At 47.4% G+C, this 13,676-nt stretch overlaps 1 protein-coding gene and 1 pseudogene across 6 annotated transcripts in view; one reads left to right on the top strand and one right to left on the bottom strand.

Moving 5' to 3' along the window:
• Positions 1–13,676, bottom strand: part of LOC308499202 (UDP-glucuronosyltransferase 1A6-like) — a gene marked incomplete at both ends in the record, with an annotated part of 41,023 nt that overhangs the window by 25,063 nt on the left and 2,284 nt on the right. For 2 of the 5 annotated variants that reach the window (XM_081052206.1, XM_081052203.1), the window contains one exon: positions 6,549–7,540. The exons of 2 other annotated variants lie outside the window; for them this stretch is intronic. In XM_081052206.1, coding sequence (XP_080908332.1) covers positions 6,549–7,409 — 861 coding nt within the window. Of the gene's footprint in view, positions 1–6,548; positions 7,541–13,676 lie in introns of those variants that run through there. One more of the 5 variants, XM_081052209.1, reaches the window with a different exon arrangement.
• On the top strand, positions 3,690–4,077 carry LOC308499019 (NADH dehydrogenase [ubiquinone] 1 beta subcomplex subunit 4-like; annotated as a pseudogene). Its single transcript has one exon. The product of its transcript is annotated as an NADH dehydrogenase [ubiquinone] 1 beta subcomplex subunit 4-like (transcript).

Below are 13,676 nucleotides of genomic sequence, written 5' to 3'. Positions count from 1 at the left end.
CTAGCCAACTGTCCCTCCATGTCTTTCCTTAAGGAAAGAAGAGTTTGTGAGATTGTGCCTTTCTGGGACTCTGTTCCATCCTTGTGTTTACACGTTGTGTCTCTCTGTCTGATCCCCAAAAGATGGTTTGCAGCCAAAGACGGGTAAGATATCTCACGGGAGATACAACCTAAGCCAGGGGGAACCAAGTAGGGACCCCTAATGAGCTACCTTAGAAAAATAAGGGAAGGGGCTTTGCCTCCCCTTCCCCCTGCCTGGGAAAGTCTGTTGCGCTCCCTGGCTTTTCCCTTGCAGCTGTTTGTGAGAAAAGTCATGAGGACAACAAAGATCAGTTCTCTCTACTTATCTCTACGGAGCTGTTACAATATGAGAGACTTGACCCTGAGAAGGTACAGACCTTAGGTAAGACATCATGGGAACTTGTGCTTCGGCTGTTTGAAGGTTAAAATAATTGGCTTGGGATGTTTCTATAACGTGATAAGTGAGTCTCACAAACCGTGCCAAAAACACTGCTACTCCCTTGTATACTTATCAATAAAAGCCTCCAGTCGGCTTTGTTCAGGGCTCCAGTCCTCAGAGACTGAGAGACCCCTGGCCGTCTGAGAGATTTAACAGCATTAAGTCTCTGTTTGTTTCTTTCTTAAAAACTTAACCCAAACCGCCCCTTCTCGCCTCCTCACTGCCCTTGTTGCGCGGGACGCGACACCATCTCTTGTACATCTGTCCTCACCCATTGCACCAGCTCTCCCTGTTAACAGGGAGACTATCTACATCCAATTGTCACCATGTGGCCAGAGGGTGGCCAGCACCTCCGTCAGCCCATCCCCCAGAGGAGCCAGCACCACCCTGGGCTGCATCGAACGACACTGAGAAGCCCATGTTTCCTCCATGCCTTGGTGTGTTTCCTTGGTGACCCTCCTCGTTGCACCAAACTGTCAGAGCAGATTACTGGGCATCGATTGTCAGTCCCAGGAGAGGGACCCCAACTCCGTGGAGCATAGTGAAGACCATCACTGTACCAGCCACCAGGGACGGACGCCAACCCCTCTGCCTGCTGCTGGTGCTGCTGGAGTCGCCAAGAAGAACACAGCGCAGTCAAGCACTGCGTACAGCAGTGCTTTACTCACACGAAGAAGAGACACAGCCACATGAGCTCCAACAGTGATCCCCATGGCCAGCAGGTCCCTGAGACAGGGGACACAGAGCAGCTCGCCCATGCACGCCCCTCCTGTGCCGCCATAGAAAGACAGCATCCCCTCCCCTCGAAGGACAGATACCACAGTGGGGTTGGGCAGGTGCCATGTCATGCACACGCTTCAAACCAAGACAAAGAGCATTCTTTGAGCCTGAAACAGGGAAAAGTATTCCCACACGTGGTGATGAGCTGACACAGGCTGGGTGGCCCTTTATCTTTTGATAGAGAAGACTTCCAAGCCCAGGGTCCATTCTTATGTGGCGAATGGGGCCCAAAGACTGCATGCACCTTTCCCAACATTTATTTGTATGGCCTTTTGGGTGGGGGCAAGCCAGAGCTGGTGCCACATTCAGCTCCTAAAGCTCATTCTCAAATGCTTTGCTGGCCCCGCCTCCTCTTGCACAAAGGCATGGAAATGGCAGCCAGCATTCTAAACAGTGAGAACTAAATGACTCGGGAAACTCACAGAGGTAGAAAGCAAAGAGAGGTGTGTTCGCTTCCTAGGGCGGCTGTAACAAGTGCCAAAACTGGGGACTTAGGACAACAGAAATGTACTCGTATTGTCCCGCACTCTGGAGGGCGGAGTCCAAATCCGGGTGTGGGCAGGGCCATTCTCCCTCCACAGGCTGGGGGAGGGCCCTTCTCCGCCTCTCCCAGCTCCTGGAGTTTGCCTGAAATCCTGGGTCCTCCGTGGCTTTTAAATGCATCACTCCACTCGTGTCCATCTTGACCCTGCGTGTGTCTTCACAGTGTCTTCCTTCTGTGAATGTCTGACTCTGTATCCAAATTGCTCCCTTTTGTAAGGACACCAGTCATATTGGAACAGGGCCCACCCTAACTACCTCATGTTAACTTGATTACCTCTGCAAAAGATCACGTCCAAAAATGGTCATATTTTGAGGTGCTGGGGGTTAGGACTTCAACATATCTTTTTTGTGGGGTCGCAATTCAACCCATAACTAGGGACTAGTTCACCACAGGCTTTGTGTGCCAAGCCGGGGGTTGGGGGGGACCTGAGTTTTCTCCTAAAGCCTGGGGCATCCAGTCACTGACATTAGTGTGCTATGGCCGGCTTTGTGCTCCCTCTTGCAGAGAAGTAGGGAATGGCATAGAGGGGTCAGCCTGGACCAGTGGAGTCCTATTCCGAGCCTGTCTGGGAGAGGTGAGGGCCTGAGTCCAAGCTGCAGAGCAGATGTGAGAGGCCTTGTATGCTCTAAAAGTGTCCACTAGGGGGCGCGCGCAGCCAGAAGGCAGCACAGAAAGGACGATCCCTGAAGTGGGATTTCTGGATTATATGGAAATTCTATTTTTAATTTTTTGCGGAAATTCCATGCTGTTTTCCATAGTGGCTGCACCAATTGACAGTCCTACCGACAGTATACATGGTTTCCCAGTGTCATTCCCCCAACTGTGACACCAAAAAATGTCTCCAGACATTGCCCCAGCAAAATCACCCTCATTTGAGAACAGCTATCTAGGTGATTCCGGAACACAAGAGGGGAAGAACTTGGGAACCAAAGAACTAGGACTGAGGATGTGGGATCTAGTTTTCTGGGAAAATGCCCCCCAAAGTTCAGTGCAAGAAAACCACGTTGTTTTTATCACCTCACAAAGAAAACGTTTCGGCCTGTATTGAGCTAAGGTCCAGAGAAGAGCCGGGAGGGGGCCTCATCCTCTCTGACAGCCTGCAAAGCTCTCAAATACACTTTCAAATGCTGTCCATTTGATCCTCAAACAACGCTGAGAGAGACATGGCAGACATTGTCAGCCCCATTTTCAGGTGACAACGCGGAAGTCCAAGGCTTTGTGGCAAGGAGGAGGATGGTCACATCTGCTGACTCATCATTCAGCTTGCTTTCTTCCCTTCATGAGAGGTTGATGCTTTCCAGGTCTCTATACAGTAAACAGTGTGAGGCAAACACGTGACCAGGGAATGGGTACTTATCCTGCTTGTGGCGCAACCTGTGGCCTTAGGCAGCTCACTCAGGGTGCTCCTTTGCATGAGGGAGTTGGACGACCTCCTGTCTGAGGGGCCTCCATCCTCGTATGCCAGCCTAAAGCAGCCCCGTCCCATTTGTGTTGTATTTACAATGTTCAAAGCTCTCTTGTGAACTTGATCATACCAGCCTGCCACCACAACTTCCTGAGTGTTCCCATTTCACAGAAGGATTTCTTACTCTACTAATGTAATGGGAACAAGGGAGGGACCCTGGAGGCTCAGGGAAGGGAAAGCTGGCCCTTCTCCGCCCTAGCTGAGCCTCAACTGTGCTCTCCTCCTGCAGAGCTTGCTGAGCAGAGGGCATATGCTGATCCTGAGCTCTGGCCAGGACTTGCCTCTAAGGTCTGTGTGGCCCAAACAGGGAGAGTAGAAACCTGTGATTTCGATGCTTTAGCGGTTCTCTGCATTGCAAGCAGAAGACACTAGGATTTATCTCTGAATTCCTTTGTTCTAAGAAAACTGTTCCAAGTTGCAATTGAGCGCCAGGATCCCAAGATGAAGTTCCCCAAGTATGAGCCATTGCACCTGGCAACTTTGCCCATTACCCTTGATCCAGCCGAATACAACATATCTCTGGAAACCTGGAGAGCACCAGCCGAGCAGTTGACGGTAAGATCCTGGCTTAAAAGGGAGTACCTGCTTTAGTACAATGACCCCAAACACCAAGGGCTCCTCGGAGATCCTGCCTTAACTTGTTGGACCTACACAAGCTCAGCAAATGCCTGTCCCAATGTCAGACCCACTCCCAAGACCTTGCTCCTAGGAGCTGTGGTTGGGGTTGGGCCTCTCCTCCTGTTACTACGTTTTCAAAACTGACAGAGATAGGAAAGAAAAACTTATCCAGGAAGGAAAATTGGATCGAACACTCAACATCTCATGTTAAGTCTGGCAATGATGACTATATGTATTACTGTTTAAACAAATCTTCTAGTAATCATTCAAAAGAAAAACACTCCAATGACCCTTCCAATAATTAAATAATTAATGTAAAGCTAAAATCTCTTCTACGATGGAGATACCGGAAAGCTGAGCCTCCCGATAGGAAAAGAAGTTAGCCAAGGGACAGATGAGTCTTGGGTGAGAAGCAAGAATGACAACAAACGGAGTGAGTGTTTCAGCATCTGGCCTGGATTGGAGCCCCTGTAGGCAGAGGGAAAGACCCCTGCGAGAACGTGATACGAACAAAACTGCTTTGGGGCAGGTGACAATGTGCACGGCGCTGGGGCAGAGGCCCTGGGCAGGGCTGGGATAAGTGAACTCAGAACACCCGTGGCTGCCCCACGGCCCAGACTCTGAGGGCCTCCTCGTGGGAACCACCACCCAGGCGGCAGGGGAGCTTCTCCAAGGCATCTTGGGCATAAACACTGGGGAGCCATCGCAGGTGGCTGAGTCCCCCCTTGGGCAGAGGAGGCCGGAGGGACTGTGACAGAGTCACACTACCATGGGCGTGAGTGGGAAGGGGGTCTCACTGTGCTCTTCCACGTGGGTGAGGCTGGGAGCCCACAGGCTGTCCTGAGAATGGACACACTTTCCTAGACTGTGAACCAGACTGGTACCAAAGGAACGTTCGCCAAGCTGTGGTTTCCAAAAGGCTTTGCACAGTTTTGAAAGAAATATGAGTATGTGTTTTAAGTCAGGCCAATAGTTACCTACAATACATGCTAGCTGAATTGATACACAAAATTGAATTTCATTGTTTATTAATTTGAATTTCTTGGATTATTTCTGAAGTGAAATGTGGTTTCAAACTTTTATTAGCCACGTGTGTTGTTTACCTTACATATCGCCTGATCGTTATCTTTGCCTACTAAGGAGTGTGGAGTTTTTTTAGCTATAAATCAGGCTTTTATTTTTTTCTGATCTGCAATGTATCTTCTTTTCTTAAAAGAATCTATTGAGATGAAGTCACATAAAATAAAATTGAACAATTTTGAACAATTCAGTGGCATTTAGCACCTCTACAATGCTACATACCCACCATCTCTGTATGATTCCGAAATATTTCCATCACTCCATAGTGCACATTTTTTTCAGAATGTTAAAATGATTTGAGTATTTGATGAAAGAAACTTGATTTTGATCACTGTGATTTAATTTCTAATAATTCCAAATAGAAACTGATAATGACTTATTGTAGCACAGAATGTTCTCTGTGGCGACATGTAGCAACTACAATTAAGATACAAATATTAATAGAAGTCAAGGACAGATAAAGCTATGTGGGGCTCAAAAAAATACATTCACTATGGTGTGGTTTTTCAATATGATTAAATACAACTTGTTTTGCAAAACTAGGATGGTGGGTACCAAGGCACCAAAAATGACATTTTTCCTTCTTATGCTTAATGTTTCTTATTAACATTTTTGCTTATTAACTCCTTGGTTACATTTTCCTGACATGTGAGGTTTGTATTTCAGCCTCCTTGGAACTGGCCCAATTATGCTCCTCACCCCTGGCCCTGCGGCTCGTGGCTACTGTTTACCGTGTTAACAAAGAAATTGGCCAATGTCAAAGAAGGCTAGTAAGGGTCTTTGGGACCTATCTGAAGTTTTCTTTCCAAGGAAAAATGCATTGAAAAAGAGGATTCTGGTGTGAAAGACAGTCATCTGAAGCCTTTCAAAGGTGTAAATATTAAAACAACATCCCACACCCCCAAAAAAACCCCAAACTCACAAGGTTTCATTTTCCAAAGGAGCTCTGGGCCCTCTTCCCTTATGTCAGGAGGGTATCTACAAATACATGCCTCGGGTCAGAGGTCAACACACTTTTTCTGTAAAGGGTTAGATAGTAACTATGTAGGCTTAGTGGGCCATACACACCACTGTCACCTGTTCCTTGCTGTTTTTAACATCCTTTTAAAAATATGAGAACCATTCTTAGCTCTGGGCCATCTAGCCACAGCTCCTCTGGGCTGATTTGGTCCCCCAGCTATAGTGTGCTGACCCCTGGTGTAAGGCCAGGGGAAAAGCAACACAGAGGTGGGAGAACAAGTTTTGAGCCAAGCTGTCCTCTTAGCTCTGTATCCTCTCAGCCAAGCCTTCATTTGTTTCCAGAACAGGTAAGTGTGGGATTTGGCCAGGAAACCTCTACGTTTCCTTCCATGATTCTGTGAGTGTCCCCGGATTACTTAGCTGTATACAGCTAGTTCCCTGCTATTGCCAGGCTGAGCCCTGTCTTCATTCAAAACCTCAGCCTCTGGTCTCCACCACCCCCTCCTCTGAACCTGGCATCGCCTTCTTCAGGCAGCCCTTCCAGGTGACAGCCTGCCAAATGAATAAGGGAAGTCAGGGCGTGTGAGGATGATGTCTGCACATGAAGAAACAAGGCAATCCAAAAGAAAAAAAGCCACCAACCTCAGACAGGACTCCCAGCTTCTTACAGTTGCACCCTCCAATGAAGACCATGCTGGGCAGGACAGGTCTGGGATACTCAAACACAAAGTCATATCTTAACAGCCAGATGGAGCCCTTCTGATACAAGGTGGGTAAGTGCACCTCTCTCTTGAGGAGATTCGAGGCGAGGTCTTCGTATTTTGAATACAGACAGTAAAATAGAAAGTTCTCCAAGTAACTGACGAGGAAGTTGGCCACCCGTTGGGAGAAAGTCATCCGTTCTGAGAACTGGGTGTAGCACCTGGGAACGTAGGACACGGGGCTTGGGCTTCTGCTGAACGCATGCTCCAGGGAACACGGGAAGCCCCTGAAGAGGTACACGGAGGGCAGGCCCAGGTACTCAGCCAGGATCACCCCACAGGGCAAGGCCGGGTCTGTAAAAAGGACATCGAACTTGCTCTCCCTGAGGAAACTCAGGGTGGCAGAGTCCTTCAGGAGACTCTGGCAGTTCACGAAGAACATGTCAACGACAATCATGTTATTCCTGTACTCGGTCAGGGCGGCATTCAGGTACCATCTCTCTGCAAAGTGCTGGTTTCCGAAGGAGAGGAAACGGGTCTGCAGCTCTTCCTGGTCGTAGGGCACCCGGTAGACTTTCCTTGTGTAGAATTGGGATTCTTTCAGAAGCAGATTGACTTCTGGCACCAGCACTACGACCTCATGTCCCCTTTGGCTGAGAAGCTCAACTATGTCCTTCATACTGAGCCAGTGGCTTCCCTCCTGCGGGACCACCAGCACCTTGTCACCTATAGTCACGCCCCAAAGCACGGACAGGACAATCCCTGCAGAAAGACTCCAAAATGCTTGGAGAAGGCAGGCCATCCTGGCAGGAAAGTGAATAAACAGTTCACATTCACTAACCTGCAGAGCTTTGGGCAATTTTCCCCAAACGAGTTAATCCTCTTCACAGACCCCGCCTACCTCTCTTTGCTCTGAATTTCTCCCTTTGAAGTGCAAGAACCTAAATAAATATTTAATCATTTCTAAAAGCACGATAACTTGAACCGACATGCCCCTTATTGGCCTGTGCTTCTGGGTTTAACTTTTCTCTTCATCCCCACCAACCTGCCTCTTCAGGTTGAGGACACCTTAGAGTGGCACTCCCAGTGCTCTCTCCTGAGCAGTCTGGATTCCTCAGCTTCCGTGCTGACAACCAGGGCGGCACAGCTGTCAAGGCTTCGCCACTTCCATGTCAAGGCTTTCCTCACAGCAGAAAGCAAGTGTGAACAGATGCCAGATCCACGATTCCAAACAAAAGAGTGGAGCTGCTTGCTCCAAATCCTGCTTAGCACAGCGATGGGCGGATTAAAAGGGGGTCACAGGGAAGTCTGCTAGAACTTCCCACCCCCTCCTCTTGGTTATACCACTGTGGCTGGGGGTTTCTGTTGATCAGAAGATAGAATCTAATCCTAGGAGGTATGTGGTCTGAGACCACAGTTCCCACTCTGTGGTGACGAGCACGAATTCTGGAATGGGCTTGCCCCTTCTGAGCTGTTGTGACCTCGTCGCTGTGCTCCTGCATGTTTGCACTTGTCGGGGGGGGGGGGGCTGCAGCAGTACCTCCCCCAGAGGACTGTGACATGAGCAGAGTAGAGGTCCCTCACAGGGGCTCCCTCTGGCTCCAGCCAGGCCACCAAGTTCTATGTGATATGAACCGTGGGTTAAGCTGGTAGTCAAAAAGTAGCTCCTTAAACGTCTCACAACTCTTGTGCTGTGAATACAAGAACTATAGGCCCAGGAAGAGGAAACAGAAGAGGAGGTGGGAACTCAAGAAGAGAAGAGAATATAGAAATATAAAATGATGGGAAGGTATCAGGTGACAGGGCATCTCCTGGGCATGACTCGACCAGCCAACAGTTGAAACAAGAGGGTGGCTTCAGCATCGGGACCCCTGACATCTGCCGAATACGTTCTGGTTTATAAAACTATTTCCCATTGTCTTAGTTTCCTAGGGCCAGTGTAACAAAGCATCCCACACTGGGTGCCCTCAACAAGAGAGATTTTTTCACACCGCTCTGGAAGCTGGGAGTCTGAGATCAAGGCGTCGGTGGGGCTGGTCCCTTGCGAGAGCTGTGAGAGAGAATCTGTTCCAGCCTTCCTCCCAGCTCCTGCTTGTTTGCTGGCCATCATCTTTGGTGTTTCAGGGCTTGTGGGAACATCGTATCATCTCTTCTTTCATCTTCACATGGTGTGTCTGTGTCCAGAGTTCTCCTTTGTATAAGGACCTCCTTTAACTTAACTAATTACATCTGCAACGACCGTATTTGCAAATAAGGTCACGTTCTGAGGTACCGGGTGTTAGGACTTCAACATGTCTTTTGGGGGAATACCATTCAACCCATAGCACACTCATCCGTCATCTCATGAAGTACAAACCCCGGAATGCAGGGCTGACCCACATTCTACAGGTGAGAAAATGAGGTTTACTACCTATGGAAGGGGCTTATTTTTTGGTAACTTCTGCAGCTTCGGAAGGAAAATTGGCTATTTCTAATTCAGCCATTCTCAACATTTCTGGTCTCAGGACTCCTTTACACTCTCTCTTAATAATGAGTAAGGACCCCCTCAAAACTTTTGTTTATGTGGGTAATGTCTACCCAAACGAACTGTTTCAGAAATGAAAACTGACACATTGTAAAAACACATCCTCATTAATGTATTTAAAATAACAAGAATAAACCCATTACAAGTTAACATAAATAACATTTTTTTCCTGAAAAATAATTGTATTGCCCAAAACAAACAAAGTAGTCAGAAGAGTGACATTGTTTTGTCTTATTTACAAGTCCCTTTAATGTCTGACCTCATAGATGACTGGGGACTCTCCTACTGCTTCTGCAGTCACTCTGTAGCACTGTCACACATTGGTGGCCTCTGGAAAACTCCACAATACCATCGTGAGAAAATTAGCGTGGAAAAAGCAAATAGCATCTTCATACTATGATGAAATAGCATGCTCTCACAGACCCCTGAAAGGGTTTCAGGGATCCTAAGGGTTTCCAGAATACACTTTGAGAACCACTGTTCTAGATCATGGGCTGGCACATATGTTTTTTCTGTAAAGGCCTACATAGTGTGTATTTTAGATTTTGTGGCCCATTTGGTCTCTTTGGAGATGACTCAGTTCTGCTGTTTCACCAGGAAAGCAACCACAGGCAACACTAAACAATGGGCACGGCGGTGTTGCATTTGGCCCATGGGCTACAGTGTGCCAGTCCCTGCACCAGATAGTGGTAAAAACCAAGATGTCAACTGCTCTTTGCATGTCCACATGGCTTGCTCCCTCCCTCATTCCGGGTTTGGTCACTGTTATCTCACAGAGATCTTCTCTGATGAACCCATTGTCACATAGCTCAGCCCATCACCTGAAGCCCCGTCATTCTCATTTTGCTCCATCCCATTCACCACTACCTAATGTACTGTTGATTTCTAAGTGACTCCCCCAGCTAGAACGGGGAGCACTGTGAGGGCAGTGACAATTCATCTTGCTCTCTGCAGTATGCCTCGTGTCTAGAACAATGCCTGACAGACAACAGGCACTGAATAAAACTTTGCTGAATGAATGGACTTGCTTTTGATTTGTCTGTTTCATTCTCACATTTCATTTGCTTTCTTTCTTTTTGTTTTTTAAGTTGTGAGGATTCACACATGAAATAGAGCATTTAAGGAACCATGCACTCTTTTATGTGAAAAGCTGCTCAGTGACACTCTGGACATGTAATCTGTCCCTTGCCTGTAGGAAATTAAAATATGAGAAGTATAAGTCTAATCAGCATGCACTGAAAGCCCTGGAGTAGGAGTCCAAAGGCCTGGTGTTGCTTCTAGCCCTGCCACCCAGCCAGGGGCATGACCTGATTTTCAGGTTTCTCCACTGAGACCCAGGGTGAAAGGGTCACGGGTGTCCCACCCACATTGCTGAGGGAGGTCCAAGAGATTGAGGGATATGGGAACCAGGCTGTCCCAGTGAGAGGCGGTTCCTAGCATGGCCAGAACAGACCCGCCCATCGCTAGTCACGCACAGTACAGCTGGCACGTGAAGTGCTGTCCTGACCCATGCCTGTTGGCTCAGAAGCATGTTGAGATCTGGGAAAGAAGAAGACGCCCAAGGAACAAGGAAGGAAGGGACAATGCCAAGCACAGGATTAGCCCCAAGAATGCAGCCAAGACAGAAATTCATTGCAGCCTCCCTGGGAGAGGGGCGCAAGCAGGGTTTTCTGCCTACAACAATTAGAGCCAGGAGAGTGGCAACATCCTAGTTTGGGTCCATCTAGACAACAAGAAGAGCCCAAAATGGTCACAAAGGAGCACAGTACAGGTCCACCTCTCCAGGGCAGGCACGAGCTCAGCAGGTTCGTTCTAAGAACAGGACATCTGGAGGGAGAAAGGCTTAATCAAGGGTGTGCAGGTAGGAGAAGCAAGAGGTGCTATAAACCTCAGGTTCTTTCCTGACCCTACTCTGCTGAGAACCTTGGCCTGGCTCCTTCCTAGCCCAGCCTTGCTCTGGTGTTTGTGTTGCTAAAGAAGATGTCTGCAAAAAAAACCATGTGTGTCCTGTTCTTATTCCCAGCAGGCCCGAAGGGACATTCATTGGAAGCAGGACAAAAAAAAAAAAAAGAAAAAGGAACATCACCAGGGAGCTGTCTTGCAAATGAAGAAGGTTTTAGAGAACATTTCTCTTTGTCCTTATGAGGTTTGACTGTTTCTAAGAATGGTGTGTGTGTGTGTGTGTGTGCGTGTATGCAGGACAATAAGAAGAATCTGGCATGTCTGCCCATCACTGGTAGGGAGGTCCTAACCGTGAGCTGCCCTAGAGCGCCAGGCCTGCCCTGGGTGCTGGAAGCCTCGCAGTGTCTTCAGCATCACTGAGTGTCCAGGCAAAGGACAGACTCTTCTCAGGGATTCCTGCAGACCCAATGACCTAGCGTGGGACCTACATCAGGGGACAGAAGGGGATACACCTGGGATGAAACCTGAGATTTCCCAAACAGCAAATGGAGGATGCCAGGCATTTTAGGAAGAGGGGAGAGGGAACGGTGTGAGTGGGGATGATCTCATGATAGGAACAGGGGGATGGTTAGAAAGGTTGATCCTCGAATTACTCACAATTCATGAGTAATGGGGCCTGACCTACAAGATTTAAAGAGACCTGAAAAATGTTTGAGACCTGAAAAAAAGACCTACACTGAACCCAGCATACAAACATGGCAAATCAAAGTAATAAATGTTTTCTTAAATTGCTATACAAATATAGCTACACGTGAATTGGTCCATCCCCTATGGTCCAGCTCATCAAGTGACTTAGACAGTATATGTGGAATGGGACATGGAGGTAATTTCACCCCTCTGATAGGCGGTGGGGTAGGGGCTACAGAAATCAGTGCTCTGGTCCCAGGTCTTGGTACAGGTCCAAATGGTCAAGTATGAATCTCCCATGACTGGACAGGGTAGTACAGAGAAGTATGGCTTGCCTGGCCAGACATCTCCCGTGGACACCTGTCTTACCATGATGGCTGTGTCTATGACTTCCCATTGGGGGAGAGGGGGACATTGCCTTAATGTGGATGATGGCCCCAGGAACAGTGGGGAGGGACACAGGCCACTAAGTAGCCATGACAAAGAGACTATTCAGAAGAGACATGAAATAGGACTTCTACTTGCCTGCATTTACAATAATAAAAAGACCCTCGAGTACGGGGCTGAAGGGGGAAGAATATACCTGTGTGCTAAACATTAAAGACCTCACGCTATTTGGCCTCGTACCACCCCTGCTGTGTTCTCTGCTTGGCACGCTCTTCCCCCAACTTCTCAAGACCTCTCCTCTTCATCCTGCAAGGCCCCATATAATCACTTCTCTTTGTACCCTTTCTTTTCCTTCCAAAGTATGTTTCATAATTTGTAACTAATTAATGTCTATCTCCCCCCTGGATGGCAAGCCACGCACACAGAAGGCTCACAATGGGTACTTGTTCAATGAACAACCTTTTTGGTTAAATAACAAAAACAAAGGTCAACTGCATGTTATTCTGTAACACCACAAAACCAACAAATGTCATGTCCACTGAGTGATTACAGGCCATGTGACATAACTCAATCATGGCCTCGACCAATTTCAAGGCGTGTAAGTTCCCAAAAGGCCACAGGAAGGACACTTCCTGAAAGTCTGCTTTCTACAGAGGGAGGCATCCAGCGTGAAGGATAGACACATGGGCTCTAAAATCAAAATGTCTGGGTTCCGTGTCCTATGAGTATTCGTAGCAGAATTTTTCATCATAGCCGAAAAGTGGAAACAACCCAATGACCATGGACTGATGAACAGATAAACAAAATATGACCCATGCCATGGTATATTACTCAGCCATTAAAAGGAATGGAGTACCTTTCCTTTTACAAAAGGGATTTTGTGAACTCTAGAGTCAAGTCGATATCAGCTGAGGTCATCTTGCTCCTTAAGATCCAGGTAAGTTTGAGCCAAATGTTCATTCAAAGTCCTGTCCAGAGTCCCAGGCCCTTCCCCATCAGTGTGACCTTCCAACTCCTATTAATATTTGTAACTTCTGCTGAATCCTGGTCTTCCTTTCTATGCTCTCAGAATATTCTTTTATTTCAAAGCAAATGTAAGACCCAATCCCTGATACCACACCCTTATGGCAACTCTAAATGCCAGACTGTTTCATGGAGCAAAACTTTCATGAAGATCAAGGGTCCCTAAGGCAAGTGCTGTCTCAACACAGCGCGAAGAAAACTACTCAAAACCACACAGTCGACCCTCTCATTCCTGAAAGTCTTCTCAGCGCTAGCAATTTCTCACTTGTCCTGTGATCCCTTACAGTGACCAGTCTCATCTCTCCCTTCAGTAAACTGAGAGTTCCAAAGTAGATGCAAATAAATACGGAAATTCAACATATGATAAAGATGATTTTCAAGTCAATAGATGAAAGATAGACGTTTTAAATTAAATTATGTTAGAACAATGGACTATCCATTTAGAAAAATAATCAAATTAGGTTTGTATACTGTGTAAAATTCTCATTGTAAAAAAATAAAACTATTATATGGGAGGGATTGAACACATTAAGACACAGTGTGGAA

The sequence above is a fragment of the Rhinolophus hipposideros genome (genome assembly GCF_964194185.1).
Source record: "Rhinolophus hipposideros genome assembly, chromosome: 6".
Taxonomy (NCBI): domain Eukaryota; kingdom Metazoa; phylum Chordata; class Mammalia; order Chiroptera; family Rhinolophidae; genus Rhinolophus; species Rhinolophus hipposideros.
The sequence above is the reverse complement of the archived record's forward strand: the minus strand, read 5'-3'. Positions and strand labels throughout refer to the sequence as shown.